Source organism: Pectinophora gossypiella, chromosome 15 (assembly GCF_024362695.1).
Source record: "Pectinophora gossypiella chromosome 15, ilPecGoss1.1, whole genome shotgun sequence".
NCBI classification, from domain to species: domain Eukaryota; kingdom Metazoa; phylum Arthropoda; class Insecta; order Lepidoptera; family Gelechiidae; genus Pectinophora; species Pectinophora gossypiella.
Window position 1 is genome coordinate 7,308,832 of NC_065418.1, and position 11,962 is coordinate 7,320,793.

General features: G+C 37.3%; 1 protein-coding gene across 1 annotated transcript; it reads right to left on the minus strand.

The window, feature by feature from the left end:
• Window positions 1–1,547: 1,547 nt before the first annotated feature.
• LOC126373031 (cytochrome P450 4V2-like) lies at window positions 1,548–8,351 on the minus strand. Its single transcript, XM_050018987.1, has 10 exons — window positions 8,257–8,351; window positions 7,577–7,666; window positions 6,476–6,589; window positions 5,844–6,029; window positions 5,223–5,419; window positions 4,578–4,635; window positions 3,956–4,151; window positions 3,007–3,158; window positions 2,265–2,444; window positions 1,548–1,931 (listed from the first exon to the last, which is right to left on the minus strand). Exons 1-10 carry the CDS (start codon window positions 8,330–8,332, stop codon window positions 1,741–1,743), a joined length of 1,440 nt encoding a protein of 479 aa, XP_049874944.1. The 5' UTR covers window positions 8,333–8,351; the 3' UTR covers window positions 1,548–1,740.
• Window positions 8,352–11,962: the final 3,611 nt, after the last annotated feature.

An 11,962-nucleotide genomic window follows, 5' to 3' on the forward strand; every position in this document is an offset into this window, starting at 1 on the left:
CGCAACCTTTAGGATATGAATTTAATGAAAAGTCTAGCGGGATAGACAGTGCAAAATAAAAATAAATAAATATTGGTAGTGATCATTTAAACAAATACGTTCAGAATCTGCTAATTTTAATGTACTTGCAACTAAACGAAGCGGGATCTACATTGGATTTCTGCTCCTTCTATTGTGTCGGTTGTAGTATCGATTACCAACCTCATCAGCCATGGTATCAGGGTTATTATTGAGCCGCCAAAGGCCCCTGACATGGTTTATGTAACCACTACGTATCTACATAAGTACATGTTAGACAGCGGGACCAACGGCTTAACCTGCCTTCTCAAGCACGGATCATCTTACGAGTACTTTCGGACAATCAATCGGGTGATCAGCCCGCAATGTCCTAACCAAACCAAAGCTCACGAAGTGACTTATGTCATATATTCCCACCGGGATTCGAACCTGGGACCTCCGGATCGTGAGCCCAACGCTCAACTATTGAACTACGGAGACCGTTTCTTTTCTGCTAAGTAGTACCTATTAGAGTATACATCGAATCGCAGGATTGTAAGCTTTACTTGTCTTGTTTTTGTCTACAAATAGGATGAATGTTTTGTACAGTAGCTGGAAACTTATTTACAATGCAAACTTTTCGCCGAAAGGGTCATAAAGTTAACGTTGAAATGATGAGAAACTCATAAAATACGTCGTTCAAACATTCACAATTAAACTAGGGGTGACGCTCATACGTGTTGGAAGCCACAGTAGAAGGCATACGCCGGCATGTGGTGCGCTATAACCGTAAAATTTTATCGTTTTCGATGCTGAAATGATACACGAAACAATATAAATTATAGCAACGTATCCCTGGCAACTAGCCAGGCCTTCGTAATGACAGGGTTTATCCAATTTGTTACGTTATCTATGGGTAGGAAAAGTTTGTCGACCTTCGTCCTGTCTGACTATAAAATGCGACTTTTTATTTCAGTCGGTAACAATTTTTGCAGAAAATGTTGTCTAGAACTGAATTTAAGATCCTCTTTATTAGTTAAAAAAGGGATGTTCATAATATATTCGACTCACGAATGTAACTTTTACACATTAATTTATTTTCCTAAAAAAATATGTTAGTTTTCAAAATACGGTATTCGAAGTATGTGAAATGGACGAAACAATGTTAAAATCAAAAGCTGATTTCATAATGTTTCCACGAATTGCTTATAAGACAATAATGATTATTCCAGGTTCCTGGAATACGTTCACAATGTAGCTATTTTACTCTTTGAGATAAAAGTTTATAATTGTATAAAGTTGGAGGAAAGTTCATGTTAGCTCAACTGTCAACTACTACTGTCAACTGTGTGTGTGAGTTTCTAGGTATGTATTTAATTATTTTTCCTTTTTTTTCTAAGACTAAGAATCTCTAACCAGTCACAAAAGCCTGAAATAAAAGGTTTGAAAATTAAAAAGGCTTTTATTGTAATATAACCAATTAAAGTACCTCTACTCATCAAATACATTCAAATAATGTAAATATAAAAACAAAAAAGCATGTCCCAAAGAGAAAAATGTTGACACGTCACGGCTTGCCACGAACTGGTATGGCTTGACCAGGGTTGAAGAGGTCTGTCATTGATGTTACATAACAGCCCACATGTGAAGAAATCTGCGAGTTCCAACCCCACCCGAATGAGAATTCTTCGACCGTACCCCGTTTTGGCTTTTCCCAAAACCTTATAGTTTAACATATTTTATTTATAGATTATTTTTCCGTCGAGGCTCCAGACAAACCCTCCATTCATCAGCATCTCTCAACATAAGTTCATGACAGAGTCGCAGTGGAGGATACCGATTGGCTTCGTCTGGTGACGTGGCTGGTAGCACGCGGTACTCCCTCAGTGTTGTCGCCAGTAACGTTTTCATTGACATCAACGCGTATTGGTATCCTGCAAACAGAAAGACATTATCATCTTTTATCGACATCATCATTCCATACTTAAGTCTATAAATAAAATGCTATGAATGTAAGATAGTACTATGAACAATTAAATATAAGTTAGTACGTAGTATTTGAAAACGTTTTACTCAAAGTAGAGAGTACAATATAATACTGATCCTTTTGAGAGGAACAATTTCAAATATCTGTTCAACGAGATAATTTTATTAATTTGGTGAAATGCAAGAATGACATGTATATATTTTGTTAGTGTTATAAATCTGTAAAAGGATCAATTTAATATAACACTTTTATTTCATAATAATGACGATGACAGTTTTACCTGGACAATTCCTTGGTCCAAAGCTGAAAGGCATGAATTGTGCTGGGTGCTTGAACGGTGTATCCAGGAACCTTTCTGGTCGGAAATCCTCCACGTCCTCGCCCCAGTAGGTAGAGTTGTGATGTATACCCCAAATGTTGATTAAAATACCGTAACCCTCCGGTATTGTCACTCCAGACGCTAAAAGGCATGTGAGCTAGATGTAACTCGAACGTCGAACATAATGGGTAATTAAATTCGTTAGGTGTATTCAAATGCCATTAAAATCTAAAATTATTTTTATTCCGTGTGATATATTCAGCCAGATTATTAAATGGATTCAAATAGTGTAGATATAAAGATACACATCCCACTGTTGGGTCTAGCCTCAATTAACCGGAGGTCACGTAATATAGTACGCTTTATTACTTATTTGTGAAATAACTATTTCAGATTAAAAATAAATATGTTTAACCCAGGTCGACATGGTGCTATTAGGTAAAGGGACCACGGGGAATAATTTAAAAAGATCTTATAAAAGATTAATATAATAAAAAATAGTTTATAAACTAAAACTCGATTACGGAAAAATCAGGCTATAAAATCAAATCAAATCAAATAAAACAAAAAAGAAGATAAATTTCTCTGAAAGTCTTTCGAGTAGTGATGTTTAGAAGATAGCCGTGGTCGTATGGCGTGATAAGCAAACTTTTAGGACGGATTCGGGTAATTCAATAAATTAGGTACATATTCAAATACTCACGCAACGCAAAATCACTCGTAACTTTTCTTAATATTGTTGGTACTGGTGGAAAGATCCTTAATGTTTCTTTGAGGACCACGTCCAAATACTTGAGTCTTGGTAAGTCTTCCGGAACCACTGGTCTTTTCGATTCACCAAATATTTCCTTGAGCCTATAGAAAATCATATTATAAAATTAATAAGATTTATCATTAAAAGTTTTTTTCATCATGATTTATCGAAAAGTAACATCAGATCAAATAATTTTAGTTACTTACTAATAACTATTTTAAAAGAATTAAAGTGACCACAACAGCCTCTGTGGTCTAGCGGTTAGAGCGTCAGACTGACGATCTGGAGGCCCGGGTTCGATTCCCAATGGGGACATTATTGAAATCACTTTGTGAGACTGTCCTTTGTTTGGTAAGGACTTTTCAGGCTTGAATCACCTGATTGTCCGAAAAAGTAAAATGATTCCGTGCTTCGGAGGGCACGTTAGGCCGTCGGTCCCGGTTATTAGCCGTAGAAACACATCCACCAACCCGCATTGGAGCAGCGTGGTGGAATATGCTCCATACCCCTTCCGATTGATTGAGGGGAAGCCTGTGCCCAGCAGTGGGACGTATATAGGCTGTTTATGTATGTAAAGTAACCATTATATTACCGTGAATGTTTTTTGCTACACAAAATAAGAAAACACGCGCACCCTGTGCTGATTATGGACTATTTAAATTTAGTTTATTATACTGACTGCTTATTATATTTAATCACACAATAACAATTAAAAACACTGTAAACACATAATTTATAAATAAAACACTTCCTCCAATTAGTCACCTAAAGGCAAGGTACCCAAAAATCTGGCAGCATTGCCTCTCTGAATCGCCAAACCAGTTTATTTTGGTTTCGAATTTCGATTTAATGAAGTTTCATCCATAGATCATGCTATTTACTAAAATGTGATACTTACTCTTCAAATACTTTTTCTTGAACTTCAGGGTGTCTCGACAACATAATCATGGCGAAAGCGGCGGCATTAGCCGAAGTATCTGTGCTGGCTAACATTAAGACCATCGTCTCATCTGTCAGTTCCTCATTAGTATATCCTCCCTCTTCTTCTGAAGACTCAATCAACATCTCCAGAAACGTTTTCATTGGTTGTTCGTCTAAAAAATAACTTTTCAAATTGTGGATCCTCTTAGGCCAGGCGCGCACTACGAATTTTTCGCCGCGCGGCAGGTAAAAGCAGCGGCATAATGTCGCACTGTAATACTGCGCCGCTGCGGTGGCTCTGCCGTCGAGTGCGCGCAATACAATTTTAAACTGTTTGGTACAATATTACAGTGCGACATTATGCCGCTGCTTTTTTGCCGCGCGGAGAAAAACTCGTAGTGCGCGTCTGGCCTTATTAATCTCTTTTGTCTACCTATTACGTTCGTCAAATATAACTCGGTTTAAAGTAGCTTATGTGATTATTATACTCCAGTAGGGAATATAGTTGTGAAATAATATATTTAAGTGTTTCATTTTACATTTACTTTATAATCACCAATACCACACAATAATAGTATTACAAATCATTCGTCACTTACCGATATGCATATTTTTATTATGACAATTCTTTATTTCTTTACGTTTTGAAACAATCATCTGAAAATTATTATCATGTTATAGCATCAAAATCCTTGGCTCAAACAAACCCCGGACACTTCATACAAAACACCCTGCGTACACGTATCGTGGACGCGCATCTGTGTGTGACGGTGATTTGAGGTAAACCTAACTCAGCCGCTGGTGGGGAGCAGAGAGTTGCCGTTCTAGTCGTAGTATTATTCCTTATTCTATGCCTCAAGCAATACCATAAATCGTCTTGGGACAACTTTCTGTTTCATAAGGATAAATACTTTACAGAGAAAATTACCAATGTCATGTACCATCACGATAGATTAGATCATTTTAAATTAAATCATCTAAGACTTAAAAGTGTTCCAAAGAGTTCAAAATATATACACCTATGTTGTTATTTAAACCTGGGGGGTTAAAAAGGCTACGTCGAATTAATTCATCTAAAAGCATTTTCTTTGACATTTGTGTGCATTGCGCACTTACTTTTATATGCGCTAATGTCAAATTGCAATATGGCTTTTTTAGATGAATCGCTTCGATGTGGTTTTTTTAACCCCCCTATTCATATAGTAAAAAAACAATGTAGGTAAATGTCAGTTAGTTCAACTTACGTCACCAACGAAGTCAAACATGGTATCTCTGGCGATTTTATGTTTCCTGTAGGAAGGCAGAAGTCTGTATATAGCATCGTTGTAAAGCCACGGTTGGAACATACGGTTGGCAGTGAAATAGAATGCTTCGGCAAAAGCCCATAGGAACGGGTGTTTGGAATGTTCCTGAGCCTTTAGTTGAACGCCCATCACTGATTCTGTGGGGAAAAAAATGGACACCTTCTTTTTGGATGGCCTGCGTTATGAGGTCGATGACCGATCTCACTCACTCATTCAGGTGTTAAAGTTTTTCTTATACACTCACTGTGAAACTGAAAATTAGATATCGACCCCTCACGTGCAATATTATTTTTCGATAAACACATTGGAATTTATGTACATAGACACACTATGGCAAGAAAAAAACAATCTAAAAAGCCTCCCGTCGGATTTTTCCATTTTCCGTAGTGCCCCACATATTATTATTTATGGGATATGCACGTATGTGGTTCATACACAGTGAACTTTTTAAGCAAATACCTACCAGCTTACCAAGGGCTTAACGGTTTGAAGTCCAGGTGGGGAGGTCACCTTGTAAAAAGAGTTATTATGTTAAAAATAAACAAAGTAAAAAATACATACCACAGACAGAATCCATGTTATTCGCAGCAAAGTAACTCCATACAGAAAAGGGTTGAGCATCGGCCTTGTTTCGCAAATGGTCTACCATTATTTCACCTTGCTTTGAAAATATGTGGACAAATTTGTTTAGATTCTTCGTGTTGAATGTTGGTACTAAAATCCTACGTCGAGTACGCCACTCTGAAACTAGAAGATAATAGATTTGAATACTTCCAGGTAAATCTTAACCACATGTATGTAGTAAATATTCGAAATAAAAAAAGTACCGAGTTATATTTAATGATAATCTATGTTTAATACCTGTATCTTCGTGAGGTTCTCAGTACGTTGTCACACCAAGTTTTTTCGTTATAATAGTTAGAATATAAGATAAAATTATAGAGTGCATGAAACAAGCACATTATATCATTTACAATCAGTGGGATTCAATTTGGAGTAAGTAAGAGACCAAGAAAATTGGTCGGTGTACTGCGGAACGGAAGGCGATTGGGGCAACCACCGTTCTACACGCCCTATGTATGGAGTAATGGCGATTACTCCACCGACAAGAGCGCAGCTCTTAAATAAAAAGAGAGAGAGAGAGAAGAGACTAAGGGTCACCTCGCAGTGGGTAAAAGAAGTGAATCTCTTACCTTTTGCAACAATGTTGCCATTACCCACTAAATAACCGATCATTTTTCTGAACAAATCATCTTTCTCTAGACATGATTTTGACAGTAGTCCTGCGATCTCAGCATCCGATACCACTAAAAATGACAAAATATGAAATTTACACAAATAATGATAATCTAAGATAGTTTTAGCGTACAATATCTTAACAGAAAACAACGTTAGATACCTACTTATTACAAATTATTCAAAGTTCGTTGACGGCACTTTACCTATTAGAGGTATTTACGATCTGTTATTTTTTTAAATAACTGTGGTTTATAGCAAAGCTATTAAATAATGATGAAATATTTTTTGAAGAAGATATTTTCGAGGAGCTCGGTGGCGCAGCGGTAAACGCGCTCAGTCTGCGATTGTTGAAATTAAGCAACTTTCGCAAAGGCCGATCATAGGATGGGTGACCAAAACAAAAGTTTTCATCTCGAGCTCCTCCGTGCTTCGGAAGGCACGTTAAGCCGTTGGTCCCGGCTGCATTAACAGTTGTTAATAAACATCAATCCGCACTGGGCCCGCGTGATGGTTTAAGGCCCGATCTCCCTATCCATCCATAGGGAAGGCCCGTGCCCCAGCAGTGGAGACGTTAATAGGCTGGTGATGATGATGATTTTTTAAGTAAATGTGATTTATAACAAAGCTATTAGATAATGATGAAATATTTTTTGAAGAAGATATTTTACGTCATATTAATTACCTAATTATATTCCGGAAAAATCTAAGAAAAAACAAAGAATACATTTTTCAAATGAACCATAGTTTAACCTCACAAGGTCGAGATTTTAGACACATTAGCATAGAATAAGGAATAATAACTACGTATAGAACGGTAACTCTCCGCTTCCCACCAGCGTCTGAGCTAGGTTTACCTCGACCCCTCTCGGACATAGTTTAGACTTGAATCGTATGGTGTCAGACGTCACACACACAGATGCGCGTGTACGATAATGTCAATGTGTAGTGTCTGTGTAAAACGAGGTTGTTTGTATGAAATGTCCGGGGTATGACATTAGTTAAGGGTTTGGATCTTAAAAAAACATTCGCGACTAGGTATATTACATTATACTTACCTAAATAAGGAGTAGGACCAAACCATTCAGCAATAATACCACCTTTTTTATTTGTTTCATGACCGACCGTTTGTATAAATTTCATTCGCTCTGAAATATTAAAAAAAGGTAAAAATAAAACATTTTAAAGATTTATAAAAGCAAAAAGCTTATTATACTTACTGTAACAGCCTCCTTGGTCTAGTGGTTAGTTACAGCGTTGGGCTCATGATCTTGTTTTTTTTTGACTTGTTGTAGATTTGCTGCAGATAGCATTAACTACTTGGCCAGAATCTGGAGGTCCGGGTTCGATTCCCGATAGGGGCATTGTCGAAATCATTTTGTGAGACTGTCCTTTGTTTGATAAGGCATTACAGGCCTGAATCACCTGATTGTCCGAAAACGTAAGATGATTCCGTGCTTCGGAAGGTACGCTAAGCCTTTCGACCCGGGCTACTAGCCCAAACACCTCCACCAACCCGCAGTGAAGCAGCGTGGTGGAGTACGCTCTATACCTCCGGTTGATTGAGGGGAGGCCTGTGCCCAGCAGTGAGACGCGTATAGGCTGTTTATATACGATATGTATGTATACTTACTGTGTATATTTTATATTTAAAGGGAATGGTCAAAATTTAATGCCCACTGTATTATAGATTGTTGACAGTTGAAAGGGTAATAAGTACATAATAGTTATTACTTACTTTCACTGCTACCAATCGCCAAGTAGGCGATTCCGACTAGCGGCAAAGAAGGTATGTCATGACTATACACCTTCATTAGAATTTCATATTTTCTGTTTCTCACTTTAAATGTTATTATAATAATTATAAGAACCACTAGTAAAATGTACACTAACATTGTAACAAACTGACTCGCGTTTGGATCTGTTTTAAACTGAGAAATAGAATCAAGAAGGCGAGATGAGCCGCAGATACGGGAATAGTATAGAATTTTTCTAAGTGTGATCATTATAAGTCATTGTGGTTCCGTATGATACCCACACTCCGTGGTCCAGTGGTTGAGCGTTGTGATCACGATCCGGAGGTCCCGGGTTCGAATCCCGGTGGGGACAAATCACAAAAATCACTTTGTGATCCCTAGTTTGGTAAGGACATTACAGGCTGATCACCTGATTGTCTAAAAAGTAAAAAGATCCGTGCTTCAGAAGGCACGTTAAGTTGTTGGTCCCGGTTATTACTTACTGATATAAGTACGTAGTCGTTACATGAGTCATGTCAGGGGCCTATGGCGGCTCAGTAACCCTGACACCAAGGTTGATGGGGTTGGTAATTCACCTCACAATCCACACGATAGAAGAAGATACCCATATGAATAAAAAAGTAACGAGCTAATTTGCGTCGCAATTGTGGGCTTAGGATTCTTCTCACTCATAGGCGTATAGAGCATACATCACAAAATACTCATAGGATTTTGAATTGGATCCCTATATACCTTCTATAGTGTGGGTTATATATTATTACCATCATCATCCCTGGCACCAGGGTTGTTATTGAGCCGCCAAAGGCCCCTGATATGGCCCATGTAACGACTACTTACTTACATCAGTATGTAGTGGGACCAACGCCTTAACGTGCCTTTCGAAGCACGGGTCATCTTACTTTCGGAGAATCAGGTGGTCAGCCAGTAATATCCTAACCAAACTGGGGATCACGGGTCAAAGTAATTTTTGTGATATTTACCCACCGGGATTCGAATCCGTGACCTCTGGATCTCTGACTGAATGCTCAACCACTGGACCACGGAGGCTGTTAAGCCATTATTCGTCTACGCTTCCCCATTCATACTCTTCCATTTATTTTTGTTTATTAGGGGAGCTTTCAGCTTCATATGAGTATACTCTTCATAAATCAATTTCGTCAGTCTACTGTCATTCATTATTAAATCAAATATCGTTTTTTTTTTGATTTGGGGATCATAGAAAGACTCATTGAACGTCTTATTTTTATTTTATTCTACAATACGTAATAATGAATATACTTCCGCTTCGAGACATGTCATGACTGAGGCGCAGATCATGCTGAGGAGAAATGGTGACTGAACAAACTTCTTAACAAGACGGTTTTATTTATTTCAAATTCATTGGCAAATCTACGTAGGATAACCACACATTCAAATAAGAAAATATACCTAATCATAAAATATCTTTTTTTTTCAATATCCAAACCTCGTTTGTTTTATGGCATATTTAATAGTGTGAATAAATATATTAGACTCCACGATAATACGCTATGAGTTAGATGTTTTTCTATTTTTATTACGGAATGCTAAACAACCAAGCATATTATATATTTCATAAACACGAAATATCAACAATATTTGTTGTGTTACGTAAACGGTCAGGGTTCACATATTACTGGTTAAATTGGCAAGTTTCAATCAATTAGTTTTTATTTGGAGATAAGAGTATTTAGTGAATATTGAAGCAATAGGGCTCAAATTCAGAACAAGGAGCTTCAATGAATAGTGATGTGAGATCCATACACATACTAGCGTCCCATAAGTGAGACAATTTTTTATTTTTAATTAAGATGGGTTTGCTCTTGACTTTGTTCTTCCACGAGGAGAAGAAGAGATCGACGTTGGAACGAGCTTACCCAGAAAATGCCTATTCACCCGTGATTTATAAGATTCAGGAAACACCGACGCCGGCAGCCCATTCCATTCCTTGGCTGTGCGCATTATGAAAGATCGTCGCTCGTCAATTACAATACCTAATTTAACCATAGTAGTTTGCATCGCGGATTTTGCTGATTGAGTCCCTTTTATAATGGACACCACCATTGTTGACCAGTAGTACACTCTATTACAACTTGTCTTAATGTTTACTGTCTATTTATTTGCACTCGCTTGTGTAAGTTGTTTTTCTTGCGTCTTTTGATTGTAAGTTATGTGTTATTCCGTGTTTTATTTTATATTTGCTATTTATGTGGTATTTCTTAATAATAAACGTTTCTGTCTTTGTAATTACATTTTACGTCAAAGTTTGTTACACGCACCTATTGTTAATTTCTGGCTACATAAAAACTAATCTTTGTCCAAAGTCACAAAAAGTTGCTGGAAATACCTGTTACTCTGAACGCTGTAAGTATTTTAACTAATCGAAAACCGTTGGAGGATTGATCGATAAAATTATCTACTTAAAAAAGTTTTTTATAATATAATAAACAAAATATTTCAATCTCAATGACGAAATCGCTTAAAAAATAAGTACTATCGCATTAAAAACATAGGGGAGTGACACTGGGTGTAATCGCATTATTTCAAACACTCGAAACACCCTCGCAGTGAAAACAAGCCACAAGCTTTCAAATCAGTACTGTCGATTAACCCTCGAGCTGCTATTAAAAATAGATAGAACAAAATATTGGCGGGACGGTCTCCTGGGTACGGGACGTGGTGCATCGCCAGCTCTCTTGCAATTCAATTATCCCCCACTACAGTGAAGTCTTCACATATCTGTGGGGCGGAATCAAATAACTAGAAAGTCGGCGCGTGGCTTGTAAGTGAGAGCTGAAATTTGATCTAGAACGAAGCACTTGAATATTCTTTGGACGGGAATTTTTGAGTGTGATTTCGTTTGCGGTCCGCAAGCTAGTTGATGATGGAACTAATTTAATTTTGCATATATAATATCTTATTTTCGTTATCCACACGCGTAATTGAGGTATTTACAATTAATTATGACAAGTATTATAATATTAGATGGATGAACGAAGTCAAGATCTCCAATTTTCACAGGGACCGTTAACCTACTCTGAAGATTTGGCAGGTCCGCTTTTTTCCGGTCCGTCCAACTTGCGAAGGCAAAACTAGCCCAATGTTAGGTCACATACTTCCAAAACGCATTTCTCGAGAATGTGATCTCATGATGTTTCGTTCACACTGAGCACGTGATAGTCATTTATGATCCAAATATTAATTCGGAAACAAATTCGAAAGGCATAGGTGTACAATGCGCTGTGTTTGGATGTGAACGGATTAACCAAGTAAGTAAAAAAAATGCCACAAGCAGACGATTGGAAAGACATAATACATTTATTTATTTATTTATTTTATTAGGTTTTCCAACAGACAAGAACACTTTTACTTTCTACAATACGCATATTCTTTAAAAAACATAGGTACCTAAAATCGAAATTGTAGGTATAACTCTACCTTCACCATTCTAATTTTAAACTAGCAAATTATGAAAACAAAGACAAAACAAACCTTCCTTTACCCGAAATATGAATTTTAAGTTACACCTCAACTGTAATTCAATTACGTCACAACATACAATTCCCAAACAACGGAGAATTAATTTTGCACGTTGCAATCTGCGGATGCACCACAGCTGTGACATAGACTGACCGATTTGATATGCACCCTTCCGTTCCGATGCTTCAC

Coding starts and splice junctions, on each gene's coding strand:
- LOC126373031 (XM_050018987.1), bottom strand. CDS start 8,332: ATGAAGGTGTATAGTCATGACATACCTTCTTTGCCGCTAGTCGGAATC. Junction 5,420..5,843: donor TAACATGGATTCTGTCTGTG/GTATGTATTTTT, acceptor TTTTCCCCACAG/AATCAGTGATGGGCGTTCAA. Junction 2,445..3,006: donor TACGAGTGATTTTGCGTTGC/GTGAGTATTTGA, acceptor CATGCCTTTTAG/CGTCTGGAGTGACAATACCG.